The sequence below is a fragment of the Centropristis striata genome, chromosome 7 (assembly GCF_030273125.1).
Source record: "Centropristis striata isolate RG_2023a ecotype Rhode Island chromosome 7, C.striata_1.0, whole genome shotgun sequence".
NCBI lineage: Eukaryota > Metazoa > Chordata > Actinopteri > Perciformes > Serranidae > Centropristis > Centropristis striata.
In genome coordinates, this window is record NC_081523.1 from 15,248,052 (window position 1) to 15,263,137 (window position 15,086).

Consider the following 15,086-nt stretch of genomic DNA (forward strand, 5'->3'; position numbering starts at 1 on the left):
ATAAAAGGACACACAGGGAATCAGGTTGTATCTACATACTGACACACTGCCCAACAGGAAGACCAAAACTGGCATTGTCATCCATAGAGCCACACTGCTAATGTGGCCAGAATATGGTCCGTTGTTTCCTACGTTTCCTCTCTTGTAGCACATTTTTTTGGTTGGTATTTTATTGTATTTGTTGATTTGGCTTGCGTTTCCCGTAATCTTTGTGCTTTTCACTCTTGTATGTTTTGTCCTAAGGGGCAACTGTAGATAGTCTGACATTTCTCTCCAGAACTGTAAGCAATACAGCATACTGTTGCCTCGCTCTCTCACAGCTGTACTTTGTAAATATCTCTTCTTTGGCTGTCAGGCCTCTTCAGATTATTTGCTGGGTGCACTTCAGGTTTTTGATTAGAATCATCGCCACAGGTAGTTATAATGTGAATCATAGTGGCACCGCATGTGTGCATCCTCAAGGCACTACACTGTGAAGGGTAGACTTTTAAAGAGGAAAAAATACAAGAGATCACACTAAGGCATATACCGATTGACTTTTTTCCATCTGTGTTTTCTTGACTCATTGCCCTGCTGTTAGGTGTTCTGGGCTTTTCACATTTGTTGCCTTCAAAATATTCCCCTTTCGCTTCACATTTAGTTGTGTACCAGAATGATTTCATAACTCCACAACAATGATCTAACAAGGCGAAGAAAATTCTTTAAAAAATTTCTATTCCATGGTAATATTGTAATCTGGTATCTTAGGAACCGCACACCATCTGGATTTGTACATTTTGGGATGAAAGGACATGATTTATATTTCCTGCGAAACCTCATGAACTGGATTATTTCCATAGAAAATCAAACTATAACCTATCCCCAAGATGTGTGAGGAAAACAGTGTTCATGCTACAACCCAGACTTTCATAAAAATGTTGAAATTAATTGAATCAATTTAAAATCTATTCGATCTAGTCAGGACAGGTTGGAAGTAAATTAAATACCCGAAATGTATTTTAGGCATAATGTCATATCAAGTAGAGCTGTATCAATCTGTCGACTACTCCATTAGTCGATTGACAGAATATTATCTGCTACTATTTTGATAATCAATTGAAGTAATTTTTCTTGCAAAAATGGCGGAAAATGCTGTCTTCAGCCCCTCAAATATGGATATTTTCTCCTTTTCTCTGTTTCATATCATATTATACCGAATATCTTTTGGGAAGACAAAACAAGACATTAAAAGGAGGCACCTTGGGCTTTTTTTTCCTTCTATTTTCTGACATTTTATAGACTCATTGATTAATCAGCAGATCAATAAATAATGAAATTATCTTTAGTTGCAGTCCTAATGTCAAGAAGTATGAAAGAATGTCAAGAACATTCCCTAAATGTAACAAAGAAAAATAAAATTATCATATTATACATAAAATATACTAAACTTGTAAGGTGGAGGTGAAGTAACGATACTGTGGAAGTCACTTTTGTTTCTTTCCTTTCTTCTTCAGCTATAACATACCACTCTTTCAGACTGGCTTTGCTCACAGCTCATCAAATTTTACAGGAGCCATTTTGAGTGACTAGACAAAGTAGAATGTGGGTTGGACTGAGCGTGTGGGTTTGTGACCCGGGGTGCGTATGTTCCAGGACTTGGCTTGGTCGAGTGCCCAGGAGAGCTCTCCTGCCAGTTTCACTGTTTTCAGTATAGAGTAACTTTAACATTCTTCAGATTTTATACAATATCAAATTTGCTTTTTTTTCCCATTTTCAGTGTCTTGGAATTTAGAACTGAAGAAAATGTTTCACCAGTGCTGCCTCGTACACTTTACTGTCACTGAATAAGTGATGTTGGGTACTCCAAATCCACGTCTTTCTTTCCACATCGTTTGTAGGCCAAAGTTTTAAAAGTTGACTAAAGATCCTTCAGCATAAAAGTCTCTGCCAGGGTCTCCTCAGTACCCTCATAAAGTCTGTCTGTCATCTCTTATTTTAATGTGAGTTTGTATTTTCACATAAGAAGCAATCTCTAGTAGCAGAAGGCACAACTTGTCTTTATAGTCTGTAGTTCTGGCTCCACGGTGTGTAGTTTTCCTGTTTGACATTGATTCAGCTAGGCACTTTGATCCCAGCACAGTTTTTCACTTGTGGAGGACAACAGTCACCAACTGTATTGACGTGGTTGTATGTTTTTTTAACACACTTTCATCCAGAGTGGATTTTGACAGCTAGGTCACACCTGATTTTCTCTGCACTTCTTTCAGTCTTACTAAATAAAAAATCCTTGCCTTAACACAATGTTCAGTTCCAGGTTTGGGCAGGGCTGTGTGGCTGAAAGTGAGCTAAAGGCAAAATAGTGATTGTGAGCACTTTTTGGTCAGCCTGCTATGTGGAATATCACCCCAGGTTTGCTAGGTGTTTAAAATCCAGCACAGCTCACTGGAACACTACTCGAGCTTCTCCCTTCAAGCTGACTGTTGATTCTGACGGCACCAACAGCAAACCCTATTGCTCCTGCAAAACAGACACAAAAGCATCCACCCTTTGCTCTTCTCCGTGTTGAGACGAGATGTTCTGCCGCAGGGCCCGCAAGTGAGAGAGCCAGCAGATAAAACGTGCAGCGATAATGAAGGCAGCAGTGGCCCAGGTCTGTGTGTTTATTTCTGGGGCTGAGGAGGGCGCACAGCCCCGCCGGCACACTGCTGCCGAAGCTGAGCCCCAGTGTAGATGGCGGCAGCGCAGTAGAGGATGCTCCGTTTGGAAGGATATTGATTTCCTCTGCGATCTGTGTGTATTTTTGGGAGGCCTGTGTGCCGGGATGGCCTCTGCCCCGTGACTCACTGATGGAGACTACTGCTTGAGTGCCGGCCTCAGGCTCTGCAGGGCCTCCAAGGAATAGCTCTGCCCCCCCTCTCTGTGGGAAGGGGCAGAGGGTAGAGGGCACCAGCATGCTTAAGCAAATCTGCCGCTGTTGTTCTCCCTCCTCGCTGCATACTCTCACCTTAGAAGCTGCGGCACAGCTCAAGTCAGGGAGGGGGGGATGGTGTGAATATGTAAAACAAAGAAAATGTGAATTCCCATGTACTTATTTGTTATTGGTTCTCTGTTTTCCCTCAAACCACAATCAACCATTTTGTACTTGGAAATGTGCCTGTGTGAAGCAGTGAGTGTTGCTGTATGTTCTCATAGATGGTCAGGGCATTTTTACAGAGCACAGCTGCGATCTCGCTTCCTTGTTGTTGTGTGATTGACTGTCCTTCCAATATCGAGTGAACATATGATTAGTGGAGCTGCTCAGTGTTCTCATGCAGCTGTCACTTCACATCCCATTGCTTTAAATTCTTCCCTCACCGTTCGTAGCATTGACTCACTTGACTCGATTGCCTGGTTAACTTAGCATTCTGTCATGCTCGAAGATGTAGTAGTAACAGTCGTTTTGAATCTGCAATGTAAATGACGCTGGAAACTTTATTAATTGTGCGCCAACTTCTGTCGATGAGACTTGGTGCCGGGGCTGGAGGCCTCAAGATGAGATGTTCGTTTACTCCCATTTAACACCCCCCTTCCCCTCCTTCCCTCCCCTGTCGGTTCTGGCAACCAGAAGGAGAATGCTGGAAAATATAAACTGTTATTGTTAAAATGTTTGTTTGCAAAGAACTTTCATCTTGTAAGGCAGCCCACCCTCCACAGGATTTGAAATCAGTTGGGCTTTGCTTTCATGTCCGTCCCCTGACAGTTCCATCCTTTTGTATCGCAAGCTCAATGAATATTCAGGGGTTTCTCCTCAGGGCTTGTGTACAATAAAAGAGTCAACGTCACGAAAGTTTCTTTGCAAGCTCCCCCCTCCCCTTTTTTCTTGAGTGCTCTGTTTGAAATATACACAATTGTTGATGTTTGTGCAGCGGCATTACTTTGCAGCTAATGAGCGAGAGATGTAGATGCTATTTTGTTCAGACTTGAATTTTGATGTAACTAATTTTGACAATGAATAACAATTTGTAAGGTCTCTTCCCTTGATATAAAAGCCCTTATTGCTGATGTTAAAAATGTTATTTTTTATTACAGGTCAACCAGATCCAGAAGACCGTTATCGACCCTCTGAAAAAGTAAGTGTCCTTATTGATTTCTCGTACTCTTGAGTTTTTTTTTTGCTACTTCTATGTTTTAATAGTTGGCTTTAAATTTCTCTTACCAGACCAGGGTCAAATAGTTTTGCTGATAAGTTTTACAATTGTTTGGTGCAGGGATTTCTTCCAATAGGGCCTTTAGTAGTAGGGGTAAATTAATACAGCATAGTATCTCAATATTTTGCCTGGCAATATTGTATCCCTACACGGGCGCAAGTGTTGACCTTTTATTGTATTCATTATAAATATTGCAAATACAAAAGCTAAAGGGGCTGCAAACTTTTTTGTAAGAAGTTGCATTGTTGTACCTGTACAGTAGCTCACACATGTTTGCATTCAGTGAAGTAAGACTTGTGGACTTTAATACAAACAGACAGTGCGTCTGTCTGTCTGTGAACAATCCCATTTTGTTGCAATAAAAATGATTGAAGTGAGCTGAACAGACTGAAAATTGTATAATATTAGGTAAAAGAGATGTGGACAAAGTTTTCCTTGGGCTCATAATAAAAATGCAGTTGAAAATGCTAAGAAGTCATAATAAATTGCAATAAATGTTGCAATGTAATGTGTTCACAATGTTTAAAAATGGCAATAATATTATGCTGTAATAATATTGTATCGTGGGGCATCTCGTGATTCCCGCTCCAAAGGACTTTCACAGGAAAATACTGTCAAGGCAGTTTAGTTCAGTTTTTGTTGCTTAATGTTCCTGATGTGTTAAATCCATATGACACATTGCTGGGCAGATTAAGTCCAGTACCTTGTAACATTTTTATTGTTTGACCCAGCTCTACTCTTTACACCAGTCATGCTGGACCACAGGAAGGCCTAAAGTGCAGTAATACAGATTGTAAAAATGAAGTAGGGAGTGAGCGGTGCTGCTGTGGTGGTAGTGCGTCTGGAAGAAAGTTTATTTGGTTCTCATTCCTAATACTCGCCCCCATTTGAGCAGGCGGTGAGCGCTATTCCATTCCTTGAGCCTCACTTTTTCATGCACACACACACACATATATACTATACACACGCACATGCAAAGCAGAAGTACTGAAGGGAGTGGTTGGACTATCCCACCCTTCTTCCGGAGCTCTTGTTAAGGTTTTGCTTCCTCCTCTTGGCTCCTCCCATGAGATTATACTGTGTAAAAGTGCATGTGTTTCTATTGCAAGTTTACCCCAGAAGCTTGTTAGTTCATAAAGTTCTTTCTTTCTTAAAAATAACCAATGCTATGAAGAGATGCCTGTGTAAAACATGAATAGGTTGGGTTCGTGTCTGTGTGTATATGTGTGTCTGTGTGTGTTAAGCCCCTTCTTCCTCATGTGCTCTGGTGGCGGAGCAATGACAGGATGGAATGGTTCTAATTTCCTCTTCCTGGTGGGCGGCAGGCGGACGTGTGGGCAGGCTCAGAATATGGCAAAGGGCCCAGCTTCCTGGGCCCTTTGCCGTGGATTGGTTGAGGAGCAGAACTTGTCTCAGGACAGTGCACACTCTCACACAAACACACATACACAAACACCGGCCCAGTTTTTGAAGGGGGGTTCTGTCTCATAAATATGGTATTTTAGACCATAAAGTAAAGCATTTACATGCATTTGCAGAGGAAGTAAGTTCATAATGAGTTTTAAAGCCAAGCTAAACTGTCCTCTTTATTAACTTTTTTTTACCTTCTTAAAAACATGGCATTATTAGTTATTAGTTTATCAAAGTGTCCTCTTTAGAAAACTGAGACACAAAAGCGACTATACTTTAAAGCTTCCATTAAGATTCCATTAGTCCGTCGCTAATGAATATTTTTCATTGTTTACTTAGTCTCAAAATACTCTATTGGTGATCTTGTGTCATCATAAAGAGAATTAGAGAAGTGTTGAAAAGGAGAACGTTAATGTTAATGGAAGACCTTGAATGGGTTGTGTGTTTGTGTGTGTGTGTGTGTGTATATGTGTATGTGTTAGGTACAGGCTTGTATCTATGTGTTACTGCTATTTAAAATTTTAGGATCCTTAATACTTGGAGTGGTCAAAACAAACGAATAACAAGCAGCCCCCCACCTCTTCCCCCTGTGTCTCTTTCTCTCCCTCTCAGGCCCAGACGTGAATTTCGTCCACTCAGCGGGGTCACTGAATGACATCACTGTGTTTATGTGAGGGGAGGGGAAGGGAGTGCGTGGGCATTGAGGCATTTGTGTTATCTAGGCCTCCTAACCTAGCCCTTTCTGCTCCGTTGCTCTTTTGGGTGAGACAGAAGTCAAGCCTGTTGTGAGACCTCTGCCCTGGGTCGAGCTATGACTGGACAAGCCACATTTACCCCTCTCTATCAGAGGAAGAGTGCCTCGGGTGCAGGTTCTAAGGCCTGGAGCAGGCGGGACTATTTGACCTTGGCTGTGGGGCTGATGCATTTTTCTGCGTTTTTTTGTACTCAGGATGTTTACTGAGGTAATCTTTTTTTTTTTAGCAATCTTATCTGGTGTATCCAGGTTGCCTGAGTTTTGATCAACAAAGCACACAGGCAAGTTGTGGCAGATCAAACTCGCCCTCTGTCTGAAACAAAAGAGGTTCTGCCGGCATGTACGTCACACACATGAGTTCCCATGGCCCACTGCTCCTAAACCATTTTTACGACAGATGGTAGTTATTTTACATTCACAGCAAGCAAAATTTAACAAAAATATGCTATGTGACGTTACCTTGTCTGACACTCTTCAATCGTCATCTGAGGCTGTGACACTTTGGAGGTGGTAATTTGCACATAAACAATTCCCGTCTCCGGATTTTTGGTGGTTTGCTGTGGAGGTTTTTTTTTTCAGTAGTGAGTTATGCGATGGTGATAGTCAAAAAGGACAGCCAGCCTCCTAGACTGAGGGTGTCTAGACCAGACTTGGGCTTGGCCGACGGGGTCAGACTGGCCCGTCTGTGGATTGGCAGCTGCTCATAAACACACTCTATGGTCCAGATGCTATTTCCATCCAGCCTGTTCACCACACCCTGACCTGTCACATGGACAGTGGTGTGCCCTTGGCCCCCGTGCGGTCCTCAACCAGTGTAAGACTTCTTCCAAACCAGGCTGACCGCAAATGCAGACGTAGCCAGCTGACCGGTAGTTGTCCAGCCAAGGCCAGGACATCGAGGGAAATGTCCAGTAGCTGTCATTACAAAGTATGTACAGTCACCTTTTACCAGGCCACTGCTGCATAGTCTTGTGTGGGAGCCTTTGACACAGCTGAGTCAATGGACACAGAGAGCCCTGAATCTTAACAGTGAGACATTTAGCATTTAAAGGACAGGAATGGGTTAAGAAGCAATTGGCTTTGTGTCTAGCTCTTCCGCCTCCTTCAGCGCCAGGAGAGCATTGGCCCTTAAGTCTCTCAGAGTGCTGAAACATAGTCGTCGCTGGCAGTGTTGTCCCACTTCAGAGTACAAACGGCACGCCATCATGATGTGTCATGATGAAACTGCACCGTGCTGTCAGGTGAAGCCTGCTGGTGAGAATGCGATCAGCCTTTGTGTCACTTTGCTGCTGCGTTGTCATTAGCCAATAGTGTTGGAAAGCAGTCATGCCTAGAGGGCAGTTACGTAATCCCTTGGCACTTCAAGTATGTGTACACTGGAGCAGATAGTAGACTTGAGGATCGGCATCCACCCCTGCCATAAACTGGGCCAAAGTGGTATTTTATAAATAGCGGTAGAGCGTGGGCCGCGGGCTGGGTTGAGCTGAGCTCCGTGATGTCACTCAAACGCTACAAGACCACTCCTTGCTCTACTTCCTGTAGAAAACAATCCCTGCTTGTCTGAGACTGAGCTTTAGTTCACGTCACTTTCTGGGCCTTCCCCCACTCTTACTCTCTGGTAAGGTGCACAGGCAGACACGGCCACGATCTGGGATTTCACAATCAATCCACAGGTTGTCAGTGGTTCCCTCATCTGCTGCACAAAACAGGGCAAGGGTTGGCATGGAGAGGAACGTAAATCATGAAGCCCACACATTCTGTGGCTAATAACGCTATGGGCAGAGGCACACATAATAAACTATTGTAGTCCTGTGCCTACACAGTTGATGAAATGCTTTAAATGAGTCATTCAAAAAAAGCTATATCTCACTCATTACAAGTGTTTTTATTACTGACTCACATGTAGCAGACACCTGTGTGAATTAACTTGTGGCCTTGTGTTTTAAAAACACTGTCACTGGTTTGTGTCTGCATGTTACAAAGACAAAAGATTTTTTTCTTAAATCATCTTGTTTAGTTTGATATTATTTTGTTAATGACTGCTTGGATTATAACAATAACGGCTTGAGCTGCGGTGTTATTTCCCTTTTACATCCACACATACATTTGTTGTATATTCTTTGACTTTTAAATTGACGCACCAATAACAATACTAATATGAAATATTGGGCCAATACTAACTCAAATAACCAGATCCAGTGTTGGTAAATTCTATGTTATGTACTATATACATTATATGCTGGAATTTAAATTCCTTTTTAAGTTTTGACCCATTTGTTGCTGCATTTAAACATGTTTACATTTGAATTGAAAACATTTTACTAAGTTGCTGGTTCACAATTTATTATTTATAAATAGATAAATAAACAACAATTATGTAAACTTATTTTTGTTACATTTTGGTTTTACAAGGCTAGAAAAGCTATTTTTATTTCAAGCCCGATGTTGGCTCACACATAAAAGTCACAGCCTGTTAATTAAATTTGTATTGGATCAGAACTCGATATCGGCAGATACTCAAAGCCAAGACATCACTATTGGTATTGTGACTGAAAAAGTCAAATCAGTACTTGGCTACTTTTGAAACAAATGAAAATGTAGCTCCACTAACTCAGTCTAGACAAAAAAAAATGCTTGGTCATTTGATTTAACAAATACTGTATGTTCATTGCACATATATTACAATATACTTTAGCTACCATCTAAGAATGTACATTTTTTGTTAATATATATATTTTTACAAAATGTTATTGTGTTGAATATTTACTATATACAGTATTCCTGCTTCCCATTAAAAGCAGCCACAAAACCAGTGCAACAAGTCCCAGGATGAAGCTCAGACTCCTGTTGCTAAGTTACAGATGAGTGTTTTCCTATTTTTAGTGCTGAAGACTAGGATTCTCGTTGCAAGAATATATTTTCATTTGGAATATGATAATTGTCACAAAATGAATTGTTTCATGCCATTTTGAACTACAGTAATTAGATAATAGATTAGAGGAAGCTTAATGCAGAGCTGTCCTCTGGGGTTTGAGAGTACCTCTACAATAAGATGTTGAGGAGAGGGATTTTATTAATTCATAATGACTTTTATTAAGATAGGATGCCATGCAGAATGCATATCTACAAATTTCATAGAGCAAGGAAAGCTAATGATTTCAGTAACTTAGTTTTTTCGCAGAAAATTCTGTGACAGCTTGTATTTCCATTTGAGTACTCTGGTGTGAGTGTCTGGGTATTTTTTGCTTGCTTGCATCCATGCACGCTTGTGTGTTTGTGTGTGTGTTTTTTGTTTACTGCCCTACTGGTTGTGTCGGAGATGTCTTAAGGTTGTCTGTGTGCTTGTTTGTCGCAGGTACAGCGGCGTCTTCCCCAGCCTCAACATGGCAGTGAAGCGCCGGGAACAGGCACTGCAAGACTACAAACGGTTGCAATCCAAAGTGGAGAAGTACGAAGAGAAAGAAAAAACCGGGCCGGTTATGGTGAAACTACATCAGGTACTGTGAGCGTAAAGCTTGCAATGGTGCACGTGCTGGTCCACTCCAATGCTCCCTCTATCTGCAGAGGGGCAGAGTTCGTTTGCTCTTACATGTTGCATGTATTGTGAATAGGGCGCAATAAGTGGAAAAAGACACAAATGCTGACTGGATATGAACAAAAATAGTTGAGCACATGCATACTGTACATGTGCGCTCCTTCACCCACGCAAGCTACCAGGCTCTCAAGTAGTGCCTTTTCAAAAAGGCACTGCTGCACATCTACAGGCACGTAATTGAGAATTGTAGACACACACATACACACCATGAGGCCACTACAGAAGCACACACATTCACAGATAGCGCTGCAGTGTTGCCTATGCTATTGCCTCTAACACATCCTCACATGGCGAGCCACCCACACACATTGAGAAAAGCACTGTCAGGGGAACAAAGCCTTGAAGAGGCCCCTACATCCCTGCCCTTTGAATCCCTGCGCACTTAAAGAAATGATCCTGACAAAACACACATTTGTCATTTTACCTGGCATGTATAAAGAAAACTAACTATTGCAAAAAGACCGTACAATAATGCAGCAGATAAACAATATGTTGTCGTTTTAATATAGCAACTCCCCCCTTCCCCTTAATAAAAATTCTCACCCTCTCACACATATTCATTGTGCATTCCATAACTCCATGCCTACAGTAGACTACCCACTAATACATTCACACACAGATCAGTGGTGCTGGAGTCCACTCACAGCCAAGTCTGCCCACATAACCCACTCCTCCTCACTGTGGTCGTGATTACAGCCTTTTTTTTTGCACTGCTTCTCCGTGGGAATTAGGCAAATATCTTTCTGAACAATAAGAAGGACACTAAAGATGGCTCCAGTGCCGAAATACTTGAAACTAACTTGTTTCTATTTGCAGGCATTTGTTTTTCTCATAATCTGCAGCTCTTTGCACCAGTTTTTGTGGAAGAATGTGTCAAATTATTAACGTGTAAATTACAACACGAGCCGAGATGGTGAAATGAGAGGATGTTATGTAATAAATTAGAAGTGATGGTGTCCGATGGTGACCCGTTGTTTTGTTTCCTCTCTCCCTTCCACACCCCAGGCCAGAGAGGAGCTCCGACCGGTCAGGGAGGACTTCGAGGCCAAGAACAAGCAGCTGCTGGACGAGATGCCCAAGTTCTACCACAGTCGCATCGACTACTTCCAGCCGAGCTTTGAGGCTCTCATCCGGGCGCAGGTTAGCGGACCCCCCCCCCCCCCCCCCCTCCCTGGAGATGCACAAACAATAAGGCGCTCACGCATGCACGCACACACCCACCCCACAGTGTGCCGTTACGCCCTTTGAGCTTTGGTTAAACAGTGGATAAAGAGTCTGATGGAAGGGAGTGTATAATCCTGGCAGTCTGTCTCCCTCCACGCTGTCCTAATGTGATTAACCCCCAGTGACGGCCCACACTACTGTGTTTAGCCCAGGAAGGCCTCATCTGTCTGGCTCCACTGCAGCCCTGCAAGTCATCCTCTAACCTGAAGCTGCTCTTAAAGCAGCTGGGCGTCTCAAGTTAGCGCCACCATGTCCCCCTCCCCCATCCCAGACCTGCCCGGCCATGTAATTTCCTCTTTGGGACGGTCCCTGGCACACTCCTAATTAGTAAAATAGATTATCCTCGACCTAATGACAATTATGGAGCTCTACGATGTACTTTGAACTTAAAATTAGAGAACTGAGTAATCAACTATAGCCAGCATTAGATATTTCCATAAATCTGAGCTCAGGTCTTTTACCTTTTTATGCTGCTTTGCATGGTGTAAAAGCTCTTATTAGTCACACTTATGCTATTTTATTCAGTCTACATTATCTTTATTCATGTAGCTTGTGCACATGAATGAGCATTTACACATGTTTACACACACACGGCCACACGTGGGTGGCCAGTGGACCGGTGGACCTCATCCCCAGCCTTGCTGCATGTGCTCGGTTTCATCCTCCACTCCCTTCTCTCCCAGCCGCTGTTGCTGCTCAGCTCCCAGCGGCAGCAGGAAAAGGCACAAAGGCTGCCTTTGTTGTGAGCCTTCAGCTTCACGACTACGAGTCCTGTCCAGCAACTGTCAGTGGGACACTTGGCCTGACCTGTCCACCTGTACAGATGTTGATGAATTGAGACATTGTCTTGTTTTTTTTTTCACAATTTAGTTTTCTCTGCTACATGTGTTCATTAGAAAATGACTTAAAAGATTTCTTTCTTTGTCCTTTTCTCTGTTGATTTTCTTTGTTTCCTGAAACACTGGTCACACAGTGTTTAAGGAGTTACTGAATAGAATCCCAACATAAATTATTCATAATTTTTGTAGGCCAAAGGGTCAAAGTGTAACCTCTCTGTATAAATATTAAGCAGCTGGGACTATGGTATGTTGAAATGCCCATACAGAAGTCATGTAATTTAAAGCTCTGCTTTACCCAAAGACTCCTTTTTGTATCGTAGGTGGTCATAGGCTGCGTTTACTCCTCGTGGTGACTAGACTAATTGTAATAGTAGAGTGTCTTTGGTACAGAGGGTACCCAGACACTGATCTGGTGTACATTATCATCACTGGTCATATGGACATTTCCGATGGCCCTTTCAACAAGCCACTTTGGAAAAAATAATATCCGCTTTACCCCCACAAACAGCAGTAACCCAATACTTATGGCCCACTCATGTGGTTTAGGTGGCAAATATTGGTATAAACATACAAAGGTCTCTCAGACTGAGCACTTAAAAAGGCTTGTACAAGGTGGTTTAAAAAAACTTGACTTTTCTTTCTTTTTTTCTGACAGTTTTAAATCTGCTCATGACTGTGAGACAAATGTTATTTCTATAGAAGATGCATGACTCCTAGTTTATTTCCAGCTTGACCCAACTCTTATTCTGTCGTGACCCTTTGCGAATAAGTGAGCACGTCTCCCACTGGTTTCTTGGTTGGTCTTGCTGTTTCGGCCTACAATAGGACACACGTGCAATTTCAGAGAAGCCAACGATGCCCCCTTAAGAGCATGGTATCGTATGCATCGCTGCATGAATAAATATTGAGACGTGTGTGTGGGTTTCAAGGGGTTGTATTTCCCAGTACTTTCATTCTCTGCCTACTCTTCTGGAGTCTTGTAATGTGATTAAAGTCTATTAATCATCAAAGCAACTCTCTAGGGAGCCTGACTCATGAACTAAGGGGAAGAAGCAGGGGTGGGAAGTGTCAAGAAAGCTTTCAGTGAACACTCTCTATCTCTTGTTCAGATTGGGAGAGAAAAGCAGGGTCACTACCCACAGAAGTGCTGGGTTTTTGGGGCTTTGTCGGAGTTGTTTGATATCTGTGGGCTCCCTCTTCTCCTCTCGAATCACTTCTCATTAGCGGGGTTGAAGAGGTATGAGACCAGCAGCTTCAGACGAGTGTAAGTAAAAGCAAGGTTAGATTGTGCAAGTGGAGCAGAGTTTGGATATGAATCTGTTGGAGTTTTTCCTGAGAGGTCTGTGGATTGACCCCATCGAGTCTCTATCAGAGGACAGATAGGACTATTTTTTTTTCTGCCATCACAGACTAAATCTTTTTCCCCTCTTGCCCCCCCCAGGTTGTTTATTTCACCGAAATGTACAAGATCTTCAGCGAGTTAACAGACCAGATCGACCAGGCAGGGCTGACTGATGAGCAGAGAGAGAGGGAGACTGAGGCCAAGCTCAGTGAGTTGCGTGCTCTGTCCATTGTCGCCGACGACTGAGGGAGGAAAGCCGAAAACCGGGAAGGGCTCCTTTCATGCCTCTCTGAATGGATTGCACTCTTTTCAGGCTCCTTCGCACGGTTCAAACGGACAGCAACGGCCTTAACCTGATTATCAGATTGTTTCCTTGCGGCCTCATCACCCCCCTCTTGCACTACACTCCCATGCTTCATTCTCTCTACAGAGACTCTCTGCAACTCAAAGCAGCTGAAATGCCACATTAACTAAGCCATCAGCCAAGTGCAGCAGTATAAGCCAATATGTTGTTTTTTTTTAGCAAAGGAATCAAACAGTTCTCGTCAGAACTAATTACCAGGGTTACACTTCTTGGTTTCAGAGATGTCTATAAGCATTCGTTTCTACAGCAGGAAATGAGCAAGGAAATGTTTTTATTAGTCACATCTGCAATATTACCAACAATCTGTGAAACACACTTTTTATTACCCAAGTTTGAAATGACAATAACACTACAGACTGAATGTTATGTAATGTGCTGTAGGTTACCGGCAAGAAAATGTATTTCTGTATTTTGGCCTTTGCTGGTTATCTCTAAGTTTAGCTCGGTGCCATGTTGTGTGGGGGCTTTTTATTGGGGTTTACAGGATGATATTGGTGACATCACCTGTGCATTATGTGCCTACATTGTCCCGACTGTGGATGTAACATGAAAACTAACTTGAGTGAAGTGAGATTGTGCAGCGGTGTTGAAAGGTCGACCACTCAGGCTGCTGAGAGAACAAGTTGAATCGCTGTCCAAAACAAAGGCTGGTGCTCCCTCTAGTGGTAAACACTGATCATGACACCTTTTGTTTTTTTTCCATAGCATCCATCCTTTGTTATATTGTTAGTGGTTCAGTTTCTGTTATCTGTCTGTTAGCAAAGAACCTCACACATTGTTGGCACAGTAGAGAAAGTCCTTTCTCTGTACCCTCTATACCAGGGTTGGAAGTCAATTCATCTTTTTTTGGCTTTCCTTTATTTCGGACCAAATTATACTGGCATTGCACTCCTTTGTTTCCACCTTTTTCATCAGGTACTGCCTCAGTATGATACACACGCTCTGGTTATTGGTGCTACATGGTAGTGTACACACAACGATTGCTCCCATATCATGTTTTTTTTTAAGGTGTCATAACAAGAAGTTGACTATTTATTCTTTAACATATTTTTTTGAAATCATTGAAACAATTGCTTAGTTGATTGACTGTATTTGTGTCCTGAAACGTGTTTTATGTATGTATTGATGAAGGTTTTTCTAAAGTGGTAGATTTTTTTTTTAATACAACTAAATGGATACTTTAACATTAGAGTGGGTTTTTAATTTAGGTTTTTGAAATGTATTAACACAATCTGTTAACTGACTGTTTTCAGCCATCATCTCAATGTCTAGTCAATCAAGAAATAAATTAACTGTGAAAAAAGCAACCACGTCTAAAATCTTACTCTTGTATTGTTGCCTTGACAAACTCATTGCTGCATTTACACCGGGCGGTGCGTCAAAAGGACTATA

General features: G+C 42.3%; 1 protein-coding gene across 1 annotated transcript in view; it reads left to right on the forward strand.

Moving 5' to 3' along the window:
* The window catches only part of bin3 (bridging integrator 3), a 32,463-nt gene extending 17,462 nt beyond the window's left edge, over window positions 1-15,001 (forward strand). Inside the window, exons 6-9 of the mRNA XM_059336243.1 lie at window positions 4,048-4,088; window positions 9,686-9,827; window positions 10,931-11,065; window positions 13,430-15,001. Of these exons, the coding sequence (XP_059192226.1) occupies window positions 4,048-4,088; window positions 9,686-9,827; window positions 10,931-11,065; window positions 13,430-13,576 (465 nt within the window). The 3' untranslated portion in view covers window positions 13,577-15,001. The remainder of the gene's footprint in view (window positions 1-4,047; window positions 4,089-9,685; window positions 9,828-10,930; window positions 11,066-13,429) is intronic.
* Window positions 15,002-15,086: the final 85 nt, after the last annotated feature.